The sequence below is a fragment of the Ambystoma mexicanum genome, chromosome 9 (assembly GCF_040938575.1).
Source record: "Ambystoma mexicanum isolate Mex_15411 chromosome 9, UKY_AmexF1_1, whole genome shotgun sequence".
Lineage (NCBI taxonomy): Eukaryota > Metazoa > Chordata > Amphibia > Caudata > Ambystomatidae > Ambystoma > Ambystoma mexicanum.
In genome coordinates this window covers 98,609,252-98,629,472 of record NC_090931.1, presented here as the reverse complement: position 1 = coordinate 98,629,472, position 20,221 = coordinate 98,609,252, and the positions used below count along the sequence as shown (strand labels likewise).

Here is a 20,221-nt window from a genome sequence, read left to right as displayed (position 1 = left end):
CGTCGTGCTTCCAAGGATGCCCAAATCAATTCAGCTTCCAGCACTGCGGCTCTGGGTAGCAGAGCACACCTGTTGTGTGGCGGATGGCATAACAAGATTCCAACTCGATGAAGTTGAGCACCTCATTAAAAAACGTGGCATTAAGAAAGCAGTGACGGCCTTTGACCCTGCATGGTACTTTTGTTCCAACCAGGCGAATTGCACCAGAAACATTTCGACAACTCTTAATATCACATGTGTTTAAACACACACACGCCAGTCAGAGTCGAGTGAGTGCGTAATTTGCCCTTTCAGGCAGGCGTAGGGCGGGACAGGCTCTCTGCAACCAGGGACCTGTTGCTAGGCGACCCAACCCCTATCTTTTTTTTCGGGAAGAGCCCTTGTCGCCATCCGCTCATTGTGGAGGGGGTGGCCCGGCCCCAGAGGCCTTCTGACCTTTCCAGGGGAACAACAGTGCCATTCACGTGGCTGCCGAGCGCGCACTCTCTCTCCTGTTGTGTGCTGTGCAGTGACAGTGGGTGCTTTCTGCCTATTTAACAGGACCTGGCTGCGCCTTGCCTCACCTCCACAGCCTCTCCCCACAGAACAGGGGATACCATGAACCCATGGCCTTCGCTTCTCTACAAGCCTCCGGCAGCAGGATAAAATGGTACGTGAGAGGGGGTAGACTGGCAGGGATAATATACCGTGGCAGGTTCCAAGGGCTGTCGGGGGTGACCTGGAACTCGTGGCAGGGTGGCCTGCACCTGGGAAGCGGACGGGGGTCGCGGTGAGCTGTGCTGTGTCCTGACAGAACGGCAGGTTCAGTCTTGGGGAGCAGGGCAGGAGGGGGCCTTAGGACACATCCTGCCTGTGTGGCTGGACGGGGTGAGAGGCCCCTTTACGGTAGCACGGCTGCACCAGTCCAAGGTTCTCAGTTAAACAATGGTATTGATGTGAACTGTGACTGCAGCTGAACATTAGGCTGTGAGATGAAAGCCCTGGACTGGGGAGCTGCATCAACAGTGGCTTGGAGTCCCCTGGTAGCTATATCTAGAAAGGGGCCTCATTATTTAATTTCTTATTCTGCTAGTTGGGTGTGTAGCTCACTTTCTCATTGGAGGGGGCGTACGCACAACCCTTAACATGCAGAGCTCTCAAGTTGCCCGTGCAAGAGAAGGCGTTCTAGGCCTGTCTTTGCTTGGAATTCTGGGACCTGTAGTATTATTATTTAAAAAAATCAAGTGGTAATGAAAAACTCCAAATCCCAAAATACAAAGTGGGGGGGACAGCATTGGATGGCCTTGAGAGCTCTAAAAAAACATCCACACATCTACACAAGTAGAATCACCCTCTCCCTCAGAGTTTTGAAGTTAATTTGGCACTGTAACCTCGCACTACTAGGTGGATTCTTTTTTTTTCTCATGTACTGGTCCGAGGCGGGCCTGGGTGTAAGGGTGTGGCAGCGCAGAGCCCGCAAGCTTTCCAGGGACCTGCACTAGAAGGCCATCCAGTCTGGGTTGTGTTCCCTTTCTATACTGGGACTTGTAGTTTTATCTTCCCCATTTGAAGTTAGGAAAACTACAAATCCAGGAATTCCAAGAAAAAACTGGACTGGATGTCCTTCTCATGTATGGCTATGGGGAAACTTTTGAGCTCTGCCTTAAAATAGTCAAATGGTATTGACTGATGCCCCTTGTCGCCTCTGATAAGAGCCTGTCCCTGTTTGATTGTTCCCCATCCTGTATGTGGTTAAACTACTGTTCTGGCTTCCAAAATGTACACTTTCTCCTATTTTACATTCTGCAGTCAGTATTTTCCTCGAATGATTCTCACCATGTTTACTTTGTTTTGCACACCGGAAATGGCTGTCTGTTTCCTCTAGATTTCAATGTCAGTAATATGTATTCTTTGTAAATGTGTTCTTTCTGATCTCATTCATTTATTTCAACCTTTATGTTCCTCCAGTGCTGGCTTTGGACCGTGTGGTGCTGCCCCATTAAGGGCGCACGCGACGGGGTGACGTGTCACTCCGTGGCATGCCTCTATAAATAAACCGGGCGTTCCCGGCAGCAGCAGAGCCACCGGGGAGTCCGCACTAGCAACACTGTGTCCGTGTCAGGAGGCGGAGGGCTCACGGGGCATGTGGTAACTAACCGGCAACAGACCGTATCTTCCAGATACCTTGAAATCCATGTACACTTTTATTTTCCTTTAGTTGTGCAGGGATTCGAACCGTAGTCGTTGGGATCAGTGTTGACATACTTAACCACAAAGCCACTTGAGACTCCGACAGGGACTCCTGTGAAACCCCTTATTAAGATCGCTCTCTACATGAAATATTTAAGTATAGATGTTTGTTTAAAAGGTGTGCACCTTTTATTCTTTGTTTACAACTTTATAGGAAACTATCCTATTTTCCAGGCGTTCATGAATCTCCTGGGAGCCAAATATCTACGCAGTGGGGGGTGAGAGAAATGGTCCCCTTGAGGGCTCTATCCCACCCACAGCCACTTCCCTAATGGCAAGTTCAATTTCCAGCACTGCGTTCCTCTACTGAATCTTCGTTATCCTCCCTGTTCTTCCTTGCGATTTCGCTCGTTCCAATTATTAGCAGCAAAATCGTGGAAAGATTTTTATTTATTATCTCTTGCAGTCCTCTTCTTTTAAGTTGCCTCCCCATGATCAAGATGGCCCCACCAGGGGAAGGGCCTTGCGTTGCTGAAAAGAGCGGGCGGTATACAGTGTATTCTCAACTGATCTTCCAGCCACCTGATTGGCTGAGCGCCATACCCACGAGGGCGAATGAGCTATTGGAAGGTTTGTTATTTTAATATTTATTGAACATGGACCTAGCTTTGAGGAGCAACAGGGTGCTTTTCAATCATAGGGGTCAGTACACGGCGAGGGAAGCAGATCACAAGGAATCATTGTAAGGGAGCTGAGATCTAACAACGTGGGAAAGTGAGGGCAGGCAATTTATAGAATAACATCCACTTATTGCATCCCTACTGGGGTGACTGGGTAAACCCCTTGCTCTCCTTCAATCAATATACAGCTGGTTAGTATTAAATGCTCCCTCAAGATAAGAGATATGTGAGGAGGAAGAAGACTCCTACAATTCCTTTAAAAGTTGGTGTATCCTATTGTCATTTTCTTTAAACACCTTATTATGTGTATCTGCTATTGCCTCTGCAAGAAACCCTCGTGTACCCGAGCTGGAAAAGGGAACGTTATTTCCTTTCTTTCAGATGCTATGACACAAATCTCACCTTAAAGCAGCCTTGACCTCTCCGGCGGAGCTCACCCGCTCCACACTTGGTAAAATGTTTAAAAAATCACCTTTGTCGACAAGATGGACCTAAATAAAAGGTGGTGGGCTGGGAAGTCATTTCACCAAATTGCCAGGCGTAGTGGAAGTGACATTGCCCGACCCTTGACCGCTGACATCACAGGAAGTGATGTCATTTGACCCTGCCCTGAAGTGACATCATGGGAAGCGATGGAGCACGACCTTTCACCCCCTGAAAAAACTGGATGTGGCATCACATAGCACTGTTCCTGTACACTACGAAAAATATGGTTATGATATCACTATAATGTGATACAAGAATGGATCGCCATATTTATCGTTAATATCCGTGTCTATAGGCCCATATTGTGAATGCAAGCAGACGTCCAAGGACAAATGATAATGATGTGTTATTATATAGCACTTACGCTGAAGCGCTTTTTATCGACTTCAAAAGGATGAAAGGCTGAGTTGGGGTGTTTAAGAACAGACTAAATCAGTGATTCACCCCTGTAGTGTGCCTGCAATAAACCTTTAATGAGTCTAGAAATTAATGTATTTAATTCCAGAAAGACACATTATTTGTTATTCCTTTTCTTTCTTATCTAGGGGCCCTGCTCAAAATGTCACATTTGTGAAACCCCCTGTGTTTTTTTTTTATTTAAATTTTTTTAATTAGAGGCCGGAACAAGAAAGCCAGACACTCCAGAAACAAAGAGCCATGTGGCGCTGGCCACAGCCCAGGGGTTTACATTTAAAAAAGTTTTTAAAATAATCTATTTTCTTTTTAGGGGTAGCAAGGGAGACCTGACCAGACTGGTGGTGGGGTTAAAAAAAAATAGCAGTGGAAAGAGCGTAGTTTGGGGGAAGCGGGTAGCTCCCTGTAAAGGAAGCGGAGAAAATAAGTCCTGTCCAAGAAGACTTATATTTCAGAGGCCTTATTAACTCATGGAATTCCACCTGCTCCTTATTTATGGGACTGGCCTCATAAACCATTCAGAGGACCCCACTGGCTTCCATCCAGCCGGGCCTGATTTCCAAGCCTATAATCAAAGAATATTCGTCCACAAACGCTGATGGGATTTGCTTCAATTGTGGCTATTACCTACTGGGGTATGGTCACATTCCAGGCAGCCTGATTGGCTGCTGCAATCCCCGCCTTCTTGCCAGTGCTTAATTTGCAAAATAAGTGCTAGGGCCCAAATATTTTCGAGGAAGCCTGTTTCACATCAGGGCAGCAGCTCTCGGTCCACTGCTGCCATCACCCATGCGCTGCTCCCCACAATGTCGGGGTATTGGGGTTAAAGCTGTGAACCCGAGTGGGTCCTTTTAAGACGAGGTAACAGTATCTGAGATGGAGGGGGGTGCAGATCTTACTCAGACATCAATAATCAGACCGACTCAGGAAGTTGGCAAACTTTATCTGTTTTAATAACCAGTCTTTGAAACAGGAAGTACAACGGACACCGCACAGCTTGCTCAACGAGTTCACTCAAAGGATTTAATAAAAAACACTTCTACTACGTGGCAAAAATAGGAAATCCTACTAGGGGATATGATCGGCTTAAAAGGAACATCTACATATACCCTCTATGCAGTGGTCGAAGTGCACAAAAAGAACTAGTGGAACTGTGTTCCCTACTGGCATGCAGGGCTCTCCACAAACTCCATCGCCACGCACCACCCCACGCACAATACAAACCCCCAAAAACATGAGCCTGCTGTTTAGGGGAACGCTCGGTGCAGTGCACTAAAAATGAAAGTTTTAACTTCTTCCTACACTTTTTTGTTTTAAAATGAAACCGTTCCGGAACGGTTTCTTTTTAAAATAAAAGTATAGGAACAGTAAAACTTAAAAGAAGTAGAGGAGCACCGCTCCCGACTGCTCCCGCCCACTTCGACCACTGCTTCTATGTGGAATGGGGTTGTGATTGGGTCTCCAAAGTCAAGTGGACAACTAAGCCTACCCCAAGTGCAAGTAATCTTCCGTGTCATACTAATACACAACGCTCTATTGGCTTCTCAAACTACAGGTCTCTTTGCTACGTGGCCCTCTACAATTGGTTGGCACGTTTGTACCCTTCTGGAATATTCCACTCGCTAGCAACAAGTAAGCTTGTACCCCAGGTGCTGCGCAGTTGGCCTGGTCATGCCGCCCCACCCAATTAGCCCAACATCCATCATCACTTTTGCTGTCTGCCATTGAAATAAATGTGTTTGAACTCAGCCTTGTGAAGGGTCACTGTGCCTGAGAATAAAAGGGTGTGAAGGCATGGCCTTATCTTCTGGTCTCACTGTAGCTCGCCCGACATCTATTTTCACGTGACCATGTTACTAGAGACCACATTCTGAGCTCCTTCATTGCTTTTAATACTATTAAAGGAAGAAACCTTAGCACATCTAGTGTTTTTCCATCACACCTCAAACAGGAGCTCAGCTCACTTCTCACGTTATTGTATCTTCTTGAGTAGATAACCAGGCTCTCATTGGCCCTGACTCTTGACACTGGGTCAGGCAAGCCTTCTCTAATATTCCTTCGTGGTCAGCTATTCTATTCTGCTGCGCCACACTTCGAGCCTTTCATTCACAGGGACCAAGTTTGCTAAAATGCGTTGTGAAACATCCAGCTTCTATACATTCCTATACATATACACTGGTGGATCGCCTGCAGTCTTTAATAGGTAGCCAGCCCCATGATTACTTTGTCTACTTGCGTTACTGCGTCTGTACGTTTTGTAAAATGGTTTTGCATTTTCTTCAGTGCTTCTCTGCATGTGCAATCTTCATTTCGCTCCCGAAATGTTGCTTAATTCGCTACTATAGGCAGGATGGTGCCTGACTTCCAGTAGGGGTACTTGGATTCTCCTCTACAGCTGTAAATCTCACCGGCTCATCGAAGTTGAGGGATGCACTAGCCAAGGCATATGTGCATTTTACAGATCTCAAACGAACACAATATAACTCAACATGCTAGTTGTGTCTTGAAGTCATGGAAATCCTTCTTAACATGTGGCAAGTGGAACATGTTGACCATCTATCCACAGAAAAAGAGCACATGTGCTTTCCTCCTATACAAAATTGATGAGCAAATTCAGGAAATCTCATAACTGAAATAATGAACTTCCTGCAGCTAAATCCTTCTGTGAGGGTTGGCACTCATGGCTAGCACTGCTCTTGTGCATTGACCTTTTACCTGTCCTTTGCTCTGTGTGGCATTGACACTGTCCTGTGTGCAAGTACAGGGGGTTGACTGCCACCTTCCAACTCATTGGTTTCCCTGAAAATGGATAACTAGCATTGCGCTGCCCACCTGAATCATCCGGTTCATGGATATCAATGAGCCAGCCCAGGATGCCGAGACCCTGGCCATTGCACACGTAGTGGCTTGATGTTCGACTACGACGATTGACGGTAGAAACAAAGTTGCCAAAACACCACATCATAATCAAACTGAGTCTCAGACAATATGTGCCAGGGCTCAAAGAGAAGTGCCGGAGCTGAGCCCTGGCAAACACCCCCACAAATTAAGCACTGCTGCTTGCACCTGTGCCTTTGACTGTCACCTCCTTCCCCCAAGCACACATTTTTTCTTGGTTCATTCAGCACTTAACTGCCCCTTCGTCTTTCTCCCAGCTGCTATCTTTTTGCCTTCTGTTTAACCGACCTACATGGACCTGGAAGAAAGACTCGCTGGACAGCCTAGCAACCAATTCAATAGTGGTGATTTGCCTTGTATTTGTGTTCTTATTTTGCTCTGCGTGCTCTATTTGTTTTTTTTGTCCCCCCACAATAAATTATCCTTACACCCTGGGCCCCTTTCCGGGATGCTAATAACAGGAATAATTTAGGCAGGCCCTATCGGGTAGTAATGGCCCAATACCCCATTAAAGGTCCACGCTGCACTCAGGCCTATTTCCTTGGGCGGTGGGTTGTTACCATATGGTATTGCCCACCAAAGTCCTCACTATTATTTAGTCTAGAGTGAAAAAATGTATGCACTTTCCTCATAATTTTATTGATAGGTTGAATATCAATTTGGTTCATATTTTGTGGGGGGGGGGGACATCCTTCCAATTTTTTTTTAGTTTTGGCACATGTGTTGCAATACCAGCTCGAAAGGTACTGTTGGCATTGTAGTGTAAATGAAGGCATCCTGATTGGGTCCCACAGCGGCCCACCCACCCCCTGACCCGCTAACCCCTCTAACAGTTCCCCCGACTCACGGTCCATCATCGCCCAAGACAACACCCACAGGTGTCTCTTACTAGTAAGTGATTGAATGCTTATTTCGACCCTTAACTATCTTCATCAGAAGGCACCCTGCCCCTTCATTTGAGAACTGGGGATCTTGTGAATAAATGGCGATTCCCCCCCCCCCTTCTGCGTGGAACACACTGAAGACCCCCAGCCATCTCTTCAGCTATAAAGTGACACCTGATGTGGGCAGTCTACTCATTCCTTGCCTTGTGACTACAAATCGCGCGGTCCTTTGCGATGGAACCATCTGGTCTAGTCCCTTTTTGCAATGGACCAACCTTTGTTCCTGCACAGAGCTTTCCAGTGGGGCCTGCTTGGTATCAGTAAGAGATGTTGCCAATAGCATGATTGCAGTGTTCTAGGACTGCCCTCCTCCCACGGCCCCAGCCCACAAGCACCTTCCTTTCACTGTTGGCATGCTTCCTGTTACCTTCCTACAAGCGTGGCCGCTCATGTAGGGGAAGAGCTGGTACACCCTGCTTACTGGGCGAATGTAATGGAATACAAAATGCTCCTCGTTCCATCATCCTCCTCTTGTTTGAAGTACCCTGCGCGGGGTTTCAGCTGAAGCTGACGCAGCACGAGTTGAGGGTGGTGGGTGTGTGTGTGTGGGGGGGGGGGGTTTCTTGGCACGTGACTGTGTGGAGTCTGCTAAAGAGCTTTGCAAACATTTGGAGACGCTTCTTAGACTTCTGGGAGAAACGCCCTGGGATTCTGGTCCCTGAACTGATCACCTGATGGGAGCCTGGCAAATGCAGTATGTGTCATGATTGGCGGGGGTTGTGGGGGAGAGTCCTAGAAAGGCCCACTGAGTGCAAGGTTTGTGATGAACTGCCTGCCAACCCACATACTATGGAAGGTGAAGTGAGTGCCTTCAGTGTCTATATCTCACAGCCCTTCCTCTGAACCCAAAGAGCATGCTCCCCATAACTCCGAGCACCCCACTCAAGGTAGTACATGGAGCCGCCACACTGCCCCCCACTCTCATCTGCTAATTCCCAGAGCCTTGTGGCACACAGTGCCAAGGCATCTATTTGAGAAACTGACCAGAGAGGCATTGACTAGGGCAAGGATAGACAGTGAAATGGCAGCTGTCTGCAGAGGCCAATGGGGGCAGTTTGGGGGAGAGGCCAGGCTGTGTAAACCTTATTGGGCCTTTACATGGCTGCCTACATCTAATGCAGTGTTGCCCTACTCGCCTCCTTTCTCTTAGACTCTACTCTACGGGTTCCCTGCTGGGATGTTTGCCCACTGGAATTTGGCAATGGGTAATTGCATGCAGTTTGGGGGCCTATCGTATTTTGGCTCCTTGATGAAGTGTGTAATTCATGCGACTGGCCCCTAGATATTGCATCTTGAACTCCCAGCCTGCGGGGTTGTTCTAAGGTGTACCCCAGGACTCTTCTCTCTCTCTGGAATCACTGCTCTGAGCTCTAGTCTGGAAATATTCTCGCCCACTGTCTACTTTGTCCTCACCGCTGTCTGTCGCCAATGCCTTCCACGTCGCCCTGCTTCCCCCCAACTCCCCTGCAGGGGATCAAGCCCACCCCAGGGACCCTCGGGGCCTCTCCTCGCAAGTACCGTACCTGAAGTGCTATGCTACTGTGATGTCGCCCAGGGGGCAAACCTAAATACATTGCCATACCACGTGGATTATCCAAGTTGCCCATCCAGCCAGTCACTTCAGTACAATTCTCACCCTCGAGCATTAGAGTGCTACACCTGTAAACCCTGGTGCCAGCTAAGCTAGCAGATCTTTGGAAGATGAAACGTCCTGCGGCCAGCACTTCCGGACCGCAGTCTGTGCCCTTCTAATCGCTCACATCGATCGATTGGGTAACCTCCCCATCGCTGGCATTCCGACCCAGCAAGGGCGGCCCATCACGCCTCAGCGTGACTCCTAACGGGAGAAAAGAAATGCAACATTGCTTCTGTACACAGGCTTCCCATCGCAGCCAGAATATTCTCAAACGCTGCCTGCATTGCCACCGCAGCCCACATGCCTGCCTAACACTGCCTGCATTGTCGCCGCATCTCGCATGCCTGCCTACGGTAGCCTACCTAACACTGCCTGCATTGCTAACAGACCACCGCAGCTCGCATGCCTGCCTACCTAACACTGCCTGCATTGCTAACAGACCACCTCAGCTCGCATGCCTGCCTACCTAACACTGCCTGCATTGTCGCCGCATCTCGCATGCCTGCCTACCTAGCACTGCCTGCATGGCCACCGCAGCCCACATGCCTGCCTAACACTGCCTGCATTGTCGCCGCATCTCGCATGCCTGCCTACGGTAGCCTACCTAACACTGCCTGCATTGCTAACAGACAACCGCAGCTCGCATGCCTGCCTACCTAACACTGCCTGCATTGCTAACAGACCACCTCAGCTCGCATGCCTGCCTACCTAACACTGCCTGCATTGTCGCCGCATCTCGCATGCCTGCCTACGGTAGCCTACCTAACACTGCCTGCATTGCTAACAGACCACCGCAGCTCGCATGCCTGCCTACCTAACACTGCCTGGATTGCTAAACACTGCCTGCATTGCTAAAAGGCCACCGCACCTCGCATGCCTGCCTACCTAGCACTGCCTGCATGGCCACCGCAGCTCACATGCCTGCCTACCTAGCACTGCCTGCATGGCCACCGCACCTCGCATGCCTGCCTACCTAGCACTGCCTGCATTGCTAAAAGGCCACCGCACCTCGCATGCCTGCCTACCTAGCACTGCCTGCATGGCCACCGCAGCTCACATGCCTGCCTAACACTGCCTGCATTGTCGCCGCATCTCGCATGCCTGCCTACGGTAGCCTACCTAACACTGCCTGCATTGCTAACAGACCACCGCAGCTCGCATGCCTGCCTACCTAACACTGCCTGCATTGCTAACAGACCACCTCAGCTCGCATGCCTGCCTACCTAACACTGCCTGCATTGTCGCCGCATCTCGCATGCCTGCCTACGGTAGCCTACCTAACACTGCCTGCATTGCTAACAGACCACCGCAGCTCGCATGCCTGCCTACCTAACACTGCCTGCATTGCTAAAGGCCACCGCAGCTCGCATGCCTGCCTACCTAACACTGCCTGCATTGCTAAACACTGCCTGCATTGCTAAAAGGCCACCGCACCTCGCATGCCTGCCTACCTAGCACTGCCTGCATGGCCACCGCAGCTCACATGCCTGCCTACCTAGCACTGCCTGCATGGCCACCGCACCTCGCATGCCTGCCTACCTAGCACTGCCTGCATTGCTAAAAGGCCACCGCACCTCGCATGCCTGCCTACCTAGCACTGCCTGCATGGCCACCGCAGCTCACATGCCTGCCTACCTAGCACTGCCTGCATGGCCACCGCAGCTCACATGCCTGCCTACCTAACACGGCCTGCATTGCTAACAGGCAACCACAGCTCACATACCTACCTACCTAGCTGCAAAACTCTACATCACAGGTGAGTCGCACTCCTCCAGGAGCCAAGTCGCTGCTAGAATTGAAAGGAAAGGCCAAAAAAGAAAAAACAAACAGGAAACGCCCTCATTAACCGTAACTATCGCAATAGAGTACAGATAGGGAGAAATGACATATGAGTGACACAAAGCCTGTAGGTGTTTGGGTATTTTCCCACCCAGTCCCTGCACCTCCATGCCTAAAAAAAAAAACCTCTTCATGGGAACTCTTTGAACTAGCTTTATTCAAGCCTTACCATCAAACTTTTTACTGTAAGTGCCTGCCAGTGTTTTATCAAAGCAGTTTTCTGAGAGTTAATGGCTTACTTGGAGTTGTAAAGCTGCTACTGGTGTAATATAATAAAAATGTCTTACCAGGTCTGCCTTCAGCCACTCTATAAGCACTATGCTGTGCTTCACTGAAGTGCTGTTAAAAACGAGCATTGGCAAAGCCACTAGTTTTGGCTTGTTGATAAGGACTAGGAATTTGCCAGGGACTGCATATAGATGCCCAGGTAGGCGCACCATTTTGCCGCGGCTACCATCAATGGCTAGTTAATACCATTATGGTTATTCCTGGCAAGTGCCTTCGATGGCCTACAAAAAAGCCCAAACTGTTAGCATTGCCAATGCTTGTTTTGCTATGCCACTGCCTACTGGAACACCATCATGGTTGCAAACATCACATGTCACATATCGTAACCTCCTTACCCCATGGGCTCGGTTGTGCCCTAGCTAGGCTTGTGCTATATAAAACCCCAAATACAAAGGACCCTACAATCCACTTCTATATCACAGTTCTGTCCAATGCATCCTAGCGCTGTGGGCCCCTAAGGCTTGCTTCTATGCACTCAACAGAGAACACCTAGAAACAGACTCGCACACAGAGCTCAATGTGTTTCCAGTCTGTACTTAATGCCATCGTCCATCTTACTGCCCCCCCCTCCCCCACTAATCTAACCCACCCGCTGTCTATCAGATCCGCCAGAGCGCCTGGAGACCATGCAAATAGCAGCGGAGCACTGCACCATTCCCAGCAACCTAACGCAACACGTGCTTAAAAGAACCGCTAACACATGCTGCACACATGATCTTCCAAGTTCAATAATGGTGCCTGCAATTCTAATTTCAACACTACTTTCCAGCCCTCTGTATTGTCCTAGGGTAATCTTGATCGATGTTCAGCAGTAATATGGTTTATCTCGCACTTCATGGCACCCTGCACTATTGCAGAAACAGTAACTCGTGTATTGCAAAGCGTTTCTTTTGTTTCTAGGAGCCCGGAGCAACTGCTCTAAAACGGCAGATCTCTGCTTTTATTTTTTTTTACACATTCCAAGAAGAACAAGCATATGTATAGCAGGTTTGTGTGCAATCAGAGACGAGAAAATCAGGTACAGATTTGTGTACGGTCGCGCAGGCTCATTAGTCCCACCTTGTCAAGCTCTCTGCAGGTAACACCCAGAGCTGAAATGCACTGCTATGATGTCACACAAACTCAAACACCCTACTCGAACCCGGGTAAATTTGCTGTAGGACACAGGTTTCTTGCCCGTGATATTCTACTATTCTGACTAAATCATGTTCTCCTACTATCAAGATGCCCACTCTGGTCTTCTCTCTGCTCTCCCTGCAAGTCCAGGCTCGCTCTGGTCTCCTGTGCGGAATTCGACCATCCGCATACGAGGCGTGTGCTCGCCTGGGCTTTTTTTTTAAATGTTTAATCAAATGGAATGATGGAAGACCAACCATAGGAAAATGTGTGGGGCTAATCCACACACATTTTCCTATGCTCACGCCACAACACAAGTATACAGCTGTGCACTCCAGGCTAGACACTGTCTAGAGGCGCAGTCCACCACTGTCCTATTTAGTTGGAATGTGACAGCCAAGGAGGGCACAATGTCATGTCCGGGAAGGGGAGGGCCAACGTTCCCCTGCCATGGTCAGCCTGATTAACTGACAAAGGCTCCATTGAACCACCCTGCTCTATTGTTGGGGCCTGCCTCTGGTGGCATCGATTATCACAACAGAGGGTACTTCAAACAGGCCCCCTGCAGAGGACAGCAGCAAAGGAGACAGGAAACCGAACAACCGTTCATATGCAACTGCCAACCTGAAGCCCGCTCCACCTCTCAGTCTGGTCTCACTGCAGCTTCAAGGGAGACCTGCAGCTTTAACAGGGACCACACAATGAGCACCACTAACCAGACAGACTCTTTGAACACAACAGACAGGAAGATGGGTGGGGCTTAGTAGCACAAGAGAGTAAGCCCAGAGCTCTTTCTGTTGAGGGCACGGTCCTGCCATTTCAGTTCTGGAGCATACCATGTTCCTGTTTTCACCCCTTTACATTTCCTGTTGCAAGGCACTCTGGTTATGACCTCACACATACTGCAGATGGTTGGTAGGGACCCCAGAATTGGTTCATTAAGGTAGGCTGAGTCTTTATCAATCACTGTGGCCCACTTGGATTTAAAAGAGGGCAGAGACCCCCTTTTTGGCAGATCATCTGAAGGCTTCACAAGAAGCAGAAAGAAGAACTCTTCTTTGGACCCTGGCTGAAGGTACAGTCTGCCTTACATCTTCTGCCAGTGAAGGAAGACCAGGATATCAAATGAGGGAAACAAGATCCACCCCCTAAACATCTCTCAGGGAACAGAGGGAGATACGGAACTCGGAGGACTCTCCAGAACTGATACCCAGCCAGCACACAGCATGTCCTGCTAGGCTCTGCAGCAAGCTTCCTGGTTAGGAAGTGCCAGAAGGTCTACAACCAAGGACAGGGTGGCTGCCTGCAATACACTCCGCAGCTGTGGGCAGTCCGGCCTTAAAGGACGACACAAGTCCATTGAAAAAGCTCAGAAAAGTGCTTTGATGAGGATCTACCAACGTCTGCCTTAAAGGACATTTTTCGAGCCAGTCCAGTTCCTGGACCTACAACCAACGGCAATGCTCACCATCCTCAAACTGCTGTCTCTAAAAGGCATCCGAGACGTCTCGACCAGTGCTTCAGAACCACCGATCAGCACTGAGAACGATTCCTGACCCCCAAGCCACCGTGTAGGCCAGCCTGCAGCTGTTAATCCAGCTTCGCTCACCAAACCTTGCCACCCGATACCCACAGCTGACTCCCATCTCGTACTGTCACAGAAGCCTGCAAAGCACCCTGAAGCACAATCAACCCTGTTGAGCACCAAGAACACCTACAGCACAATGTACATTGTGGTCTGCCTCCCATGGTCCTTCGAGAAGAGCGAGACACATTTAGACTCGTTGTTCTCTTGTGCTTGAAGCCAAGAAACCTTAAACTGTTGTGGTTATATGATATGATATGGCATAATGCGCCTATACACAAGTGTTTCGAGACGCAACAAGGCAAGGGAGGGGGAACAGAGAGACAACAGACAACGATCTTACTAGGCCAGGTGTCATTCAGATTGCGCAAGTGCTTGGGAAGGGGTAAAGTGCGGGGGGGGGGTGAGTGCAGTACATGGGATAATGGAATAAATAAGAGGAATAAAAGTAACGGCCAGCTGGTGGCAAGTGCAGACATAAGTGCTGGTAGGGGACTGTAGGGATACAGAAAAACAGTCCACAGGTGCGGGGGTTGCCAGGGAGGCAGTGGAGGTGTGCAACTGGCAGGGCCTGGGCCCGAGATCAGAAGGGTGGCCAGGTAACCAGTGCAGTTTCAGTTACAGACAGGAATTCAGCAAGGGAGAGGGGGAGAGAAAGCAAAAAAGCAAAGGGGAAGGTTTTAAGGTGCTTCCGTAACAAGAGATGGTTCTCCTCAAGTTTCAGGGAGGTTGTTCCAGAGGGACGCCCCAGCCGAGGAAAGAGATCTACCACCAACTCGTTGCTTGGAGAAGCGACTGACCCTGAGGGAGTTGGAGGCGGATGAGCGAAGAGCTTGAAGGAAGATATTTAGGAAGAGAGAGTTGAAGGTATTGAGGTCCCAGGCCCCAGAAGGCCTTGTGGACAATGCAGAGGGTTTTGAACTTAATCTGTGCAGCCACTGGGAGCCAGTGCTGAGATTTCAGTCCTGGAGAGATACGATCCCTGGGCTTGAGGCCGAGGACAAGTGTCGCAGTCCTGTTCTGGATGAGTTGCAGAGGGCGGACAGTAGAAGCAGGCAGATTTTGAAGGAGGCTGTTGCAATAGTCCAGCCTAGAGAGAACCAAAGCTCTGGAGACTGAGCTTCTGGGGGAAGGAGATGAAAGGAAGAATACCTCTGAGGAGGTGCAGCTGTAGGTTATTGACCATACCTACTACCCTGCTATCAGTATCCAGAGTGCATCCCATTTCCTTCTTTGAAGCTGTCCTCTGCGTTCCATTACAGTGTGGGTTGTATTTCGTAGTGTTGTTGGACCGTCTGCTGCAATATAAATAAAGTTGACATTTTTGATACAACCTTAACTGAACAGTCCCTTTTTATGATTGGGTAATAATTATTTTCACTGTGTTGCAACTAACCAACGATTCACAACCTTTCGGAGATGAGCCTGCCGTTCCATCCACATTACCAAAATTGGACAAGGAGGTTTATAATTTGCTTGTTGTTCGGATCCTTTCTGGTGTATTAGAGGTGTTGGGTTGTTTGATGGTTTAGAAACCGATATTCACCCCTGGACATCTGGTGCCCCGGAAGTTGATTCGTCAAATCTCCTCTCCCTACCAAGTGCATGCTTGCTCTGGTTCATTGTATCCTCTTCCTACAAATGCATGCTCTCTTTGGCTTCTCCTCCTCTCCCTGCAAATGGGACACCTGCTCTGATCCTCTCCTCCTTCCAAGTGCATGCTCTCTGGTTTCTTCGCCTCGACCTCCCAAGTGCACTTGTGCTCGGTTCTTCTCTGCTTGAAGTAGTTGCAAAGGTATTCATGATCATTAATGTAACAGTTGAATGAGAACATTTTGGAAACGTTGTCACATGATGATGTAAGTTTTTGGACACATTGTTTCTTTTGCGATTGGGCTGGCGCATGTGTAGTATGCGTATTCCAAGGGGTGCGCAAGGAGTTTTACACGTGATTGGGCTGGCGCAAGCGGGGTACGCGTATTCTGAGGGGTGCGCAAGGAGTTTTACACACGATTGGGTTGTCGCGTGAGGGGTGAGTGCCATTTTTAGTGCAATTTCATTGTTGGGGGAGCTGTATGCTGGTCCACTGGCCTTTGCCCCATGTAGGGGATTTGTGCAGCTGTTTTTGGCGCAAGGGGCGTGGTTGGGCCGTAACTGGCGCTGCTGCAGGGTCGCTGCACCACGGCTGGTTATGGATGTTGAAATACATGAATACGCGGTGCGTCAAAATGGGTTCTGGCGCAAGCTGGCGCACGCTCCTTCTGTGCGCCAGCCGCGTGCGCCACTTCTGTGCTTGATGCCATGAATTACCCAGTTTGTCAAGTGCAGCTTTTATTTTATTTTTTTTTTAAATGCTCCAAGACCTTTATTACCCTTGACTAATGGACAGTAATATAGTTCATATAATTACAAGCTAAACACCCCATTGCCACCCGTGTTGGGAACTCCACGGGTGCCAATGGCGATATGCCCCCCCCTCGGTGGCATGACAGCCCTTTCGGTAACTGCACTGCCATCCTCGTTAAGGGACTCTCGCTCCCCTCTGGCCCTTAACTTGGGTGGTGCACCATTACCTATATGGTCGGCCCACCACCTTGCAGCATATTGCCTCATTAAAGTACTTAAAGCAAGCCCACCTGGGACACTTTGCATTGAATGAATGGCAAAGGCAACCAATTGCAAGTAAGTAGGGTGAACAGACGTCCCGGTTCTACCGGGACTAACCCGGTATTTAGTGCTCTGTACCCCATTCTCAAGATTGTGTTCCCATTGGAACCTGCAGTGGTCCCCGTTTGTAGTAGGTCTTCATAGCTGGCAGGCAGGAATGCACAATATCAGACAGAAGAAACGCTGCGTTTTACAACTTAAGATAGTGTTAGTTTGTGATTAATTATAATATGTGTTTATTTGAACAGTAACACTTAAACCCCCTTCTCCAAACGCTACTGAAGTGTAGTGCCTTGACGGCCACTTTCAAGAGTTGGTCCTGTCTGGTCACCCTACAAGTAAGGCACACACGGAATTCAGCGAATCACATTGCCAGAAAAACAGAAAGGAGGGACCAATGACCCATCAATAAGGCTGATGTGTGTTAGGAGCATTTCCCATCTACAATGATCCATGTCGATAGTTTTTGTTCCATTAGCAAAGGTTAACCAACATTGGCAATGCCAACAGTTTGGCCTTTTGTGTAGATATGGGAAAGGTATTTGCCGGGCATTGTCGTGATGGTACTAACTGGCCATTAGTCGTAGCAGCTTAAAAATGGTGCATGTACCTGGGCATATGATAGCAGTGCATGGCAAATGCTTACTAATACCTACACCCACGCTGAACCTGTTTGATTCCTAATGCTTGTTTTTAACATGAAATATAAACACTGTGCTAATAAATCGAGTGGCTGAAAGCAGACCTGGTTAAGACCTTTTTATGATACCCGTAGCACCTTTTTAAAGCACCATTTAAACCATCAGCTCTCAGAAGACTGCTTTGAAAAAAAACCCTGGCAGGCACTTTGTGCGCAAAGTTTGATTTTTAAGGCTTGGAAAAGTTGACTCAAAGAGATCCCAGGAAGGTGTGTTTTTGGCAGAGAGGGGCAGGAAGTGGTTGGCAATAGCCACAGGGATTAGTATGTCAATGGGCAGTTGTTAGGAAAGATTTCGTAATTGTAGGGAATTTTCCTTCCATGTGGCAACCCCTAAACTTTTTGCTATTGTTTTTAACCTTGTTGTTGACTTTGCCAGAGAAGTACAGCCTTCTGCCGCACTTCTCTGGGCTTTCGCTCCTTTCTTACGGGGAAACTGACATGCCCTTAAGACAGTCAGTACCGGGGAACGTGGTTTCCCGTAGTTTCTTTTATCGTGTTGCGGCTTTAGTACAACATGACACAAGAGGGCACTGTAAGCTAAGTTACAGCTCTCTTGGGTCTCTAGCCTTCTACAGGCCCTAGATACTCTTTTAGGATGGTATTTGATCGGTGCAAGTCATTCAGGGACTCGAATGGTGGCAGCGATCGTTTTGTTTATTTTGAGCTCCTTTTGGCGTTCTGAGCACGTTTTTGCACTGAACCCAAAATGGTGGCCTGGCTCCCAAAATGGCCAGGCCGCGAGGCTCCTTTGTCTTGTCCACTGACCGTCTTGCTCCCTTCACCTTCCCCAGGTCAGACGACCCGGGGCCTTCCTTATTTGGGCATGTACTTTCCCGCGAAACGTGGTTGCTTTCGCGGGCTTCTACATGTCGTTTGTGTGCCTCCAGGGTGTGGGCTGGGATGTCTGGTCCCAATACACATCCTGGGTGCCAGAGAGTCTGGGGTGGTGTGAATGCCTGGGACCACTGTGGTCCGTGATTGGTCCACGTATGGTATGTGTGTTGATGTGCGGATCTCCCATTGGCTCCCCTCCGTTTTGGCGCGAAGGGAACCGTGGATAAGAGGGAGCTGGAAACACCACTGCCATGTCGATCTCCTGAGTTCTCACGAACGAAGGAATACAGGAGCCAAGTATCCTGCAACCAAGAGGCTGGACCGAGGAATCGCTGGTGACCCGCTGAAGGAATCCTCCTTTGCACTGCTGTCGTCCTGTGAAACCCTTTCCTCCTTGGATCGAACCAGAAGGCCTGTACTGGTGCTTCGACCTTTGGAATAGCAGGAACAGCTATTCCCGGCGACTTCATCATCTCCTGCCAAGTAAGCCTTCGGAAGTGTCTCTGGGCCATCCAGTTGACTGACCAGCTTACAAGGGAGTCCTGCTCTGTAACTGCCGCCAGGTTGTGCTGTATTTCGAGTCCTTGTCACTCTCCCACGCTTCGTACGCTTGGCGTCCCCAGGTCTGAAGGGAGGAGTGTACATTTGGCTTGAATACACATAGCCGCTCCGTTGTCCTGCTGCGGCAACAAAACTGTGCTGGTTTCGTCGATTGGGACGTCTTTTTGCTCTACACGACTACAAGGCGTTCCCTGCTCTTCTGAACCTGCCAGCTGCTGAAACAAACGTGGAGAAGCCTGGGTCTGCTTGCTTCGGGGACCGGTGAGTAGTTTAGCTAGGATCTGGTCGCCCTCCTGCAGTATCCCATTGCTTTTCCCTGCTGTGTAAAAACAGCACCCTTTTGGCCGTACTCGCGCTCTGCTTCTGCCTGCTGTGGAGGCTGCGCTTGAGTTGCGGAACCTGTTCTCCTTCTGCTGTGCACTAACCCGAACTGCCTGACTTCCTCCGAAGAGCTTCCCCTTTTGCCCGTTGGCACCGGCGTGGCAGGTACTTTGAGCACAAGGCTCCACTCTTTGCAGGGCTCGGACTTCCATCTAGTTAGGTGCCTCTAAAGGCGAACTGAGTCTAAAGCGTTATCGCACTGCCTGTTTTCCTTCCCTGGCAGGTGGACTACATATTTCGTGCTTTAAACGCTTGCGACTGTGTATTTGTATATATATTGTGTTGATTTGGTATGTGTTGGCTTAATACTGTGTTATTGTGATTTTCTCGCTACGGTCGTTGTTTTAAAGGCCTTAAAATAAATGTGTTTATATTTTTGATATAACAACTGTTTGGAGTAGTTTGTAAGCGCTCTTGCTTTGTGTGCTCATTGCGGGCTTTCAGTCACCCTCACCCCTCTTGAGACCTAGTCTTGACCGCCGCGATCGCTACCTTGATTGGTCTGGCTTGTCCAGAGGTTACCCTGTTCCAAGTAATTAGGTTGGCCTTCTGAACTTCTGCGCCACCAGGACAGAGTTCAGAAATCCGTCTTAACAGCAGTCATCAGGTGGGGAAATTAAACACCTACAAGCTGTGCGTCCCTCCTCATATGCCATTTATCTCCAGCTGCCCTCCAATGCATTAGTTTCTTCTTACAGCTAAAGTGCCACCTTGTTGCCAAAACTAAAGAGCAATAAAACTTTGGAAATTGTCCAGTCCATAATGTGAACACATGGGGCGAATTCCGCGAGGCACAGATTGCACTGAAGGTAAAGCGAGAGGAGTTTATGGTACAGAATTGACTTACTGTCTAAACGCCTAAAAGACGCACAATAAATAAATGCATTCTGCGTCTTTTTGTTTTTAGAAGAAGAAAAAATGCTCTACAAACCTTTGCACATACATCTTCATATTAAAGACTTGGGCCTAATTTCATATTTTGAATTTGTTTTTAGAATTACGGTTTATATTACTTACAATGTA

At 48.9% G+C, this 20,221-nt stretch overlaps 1 protein-coding gene across 1 annotated transcript in view; it reads left to right on the top strand.

Annotated features, from left to right (window-relative positions):
- The first annotated feature begins 390 nt into the window (after positions 1-390).
- The window catches only part of TMPRSS5 (transmembrane serine protease 5), a 212,337-nt gene continuing 192,506 nt past the window's right edge, over positions 391-20,221 (top strand). The window contains exon 1 of the mRNA XM_069614237.1: positions 391-649. Coding sequence (XP_069470338.1) covers positions 647-649 — 3 coding nt within the window. The 5' untranslated portion in view covers positions 391-646. The remainder of the gene's footprint in view (positions 650-20,221) is intronic.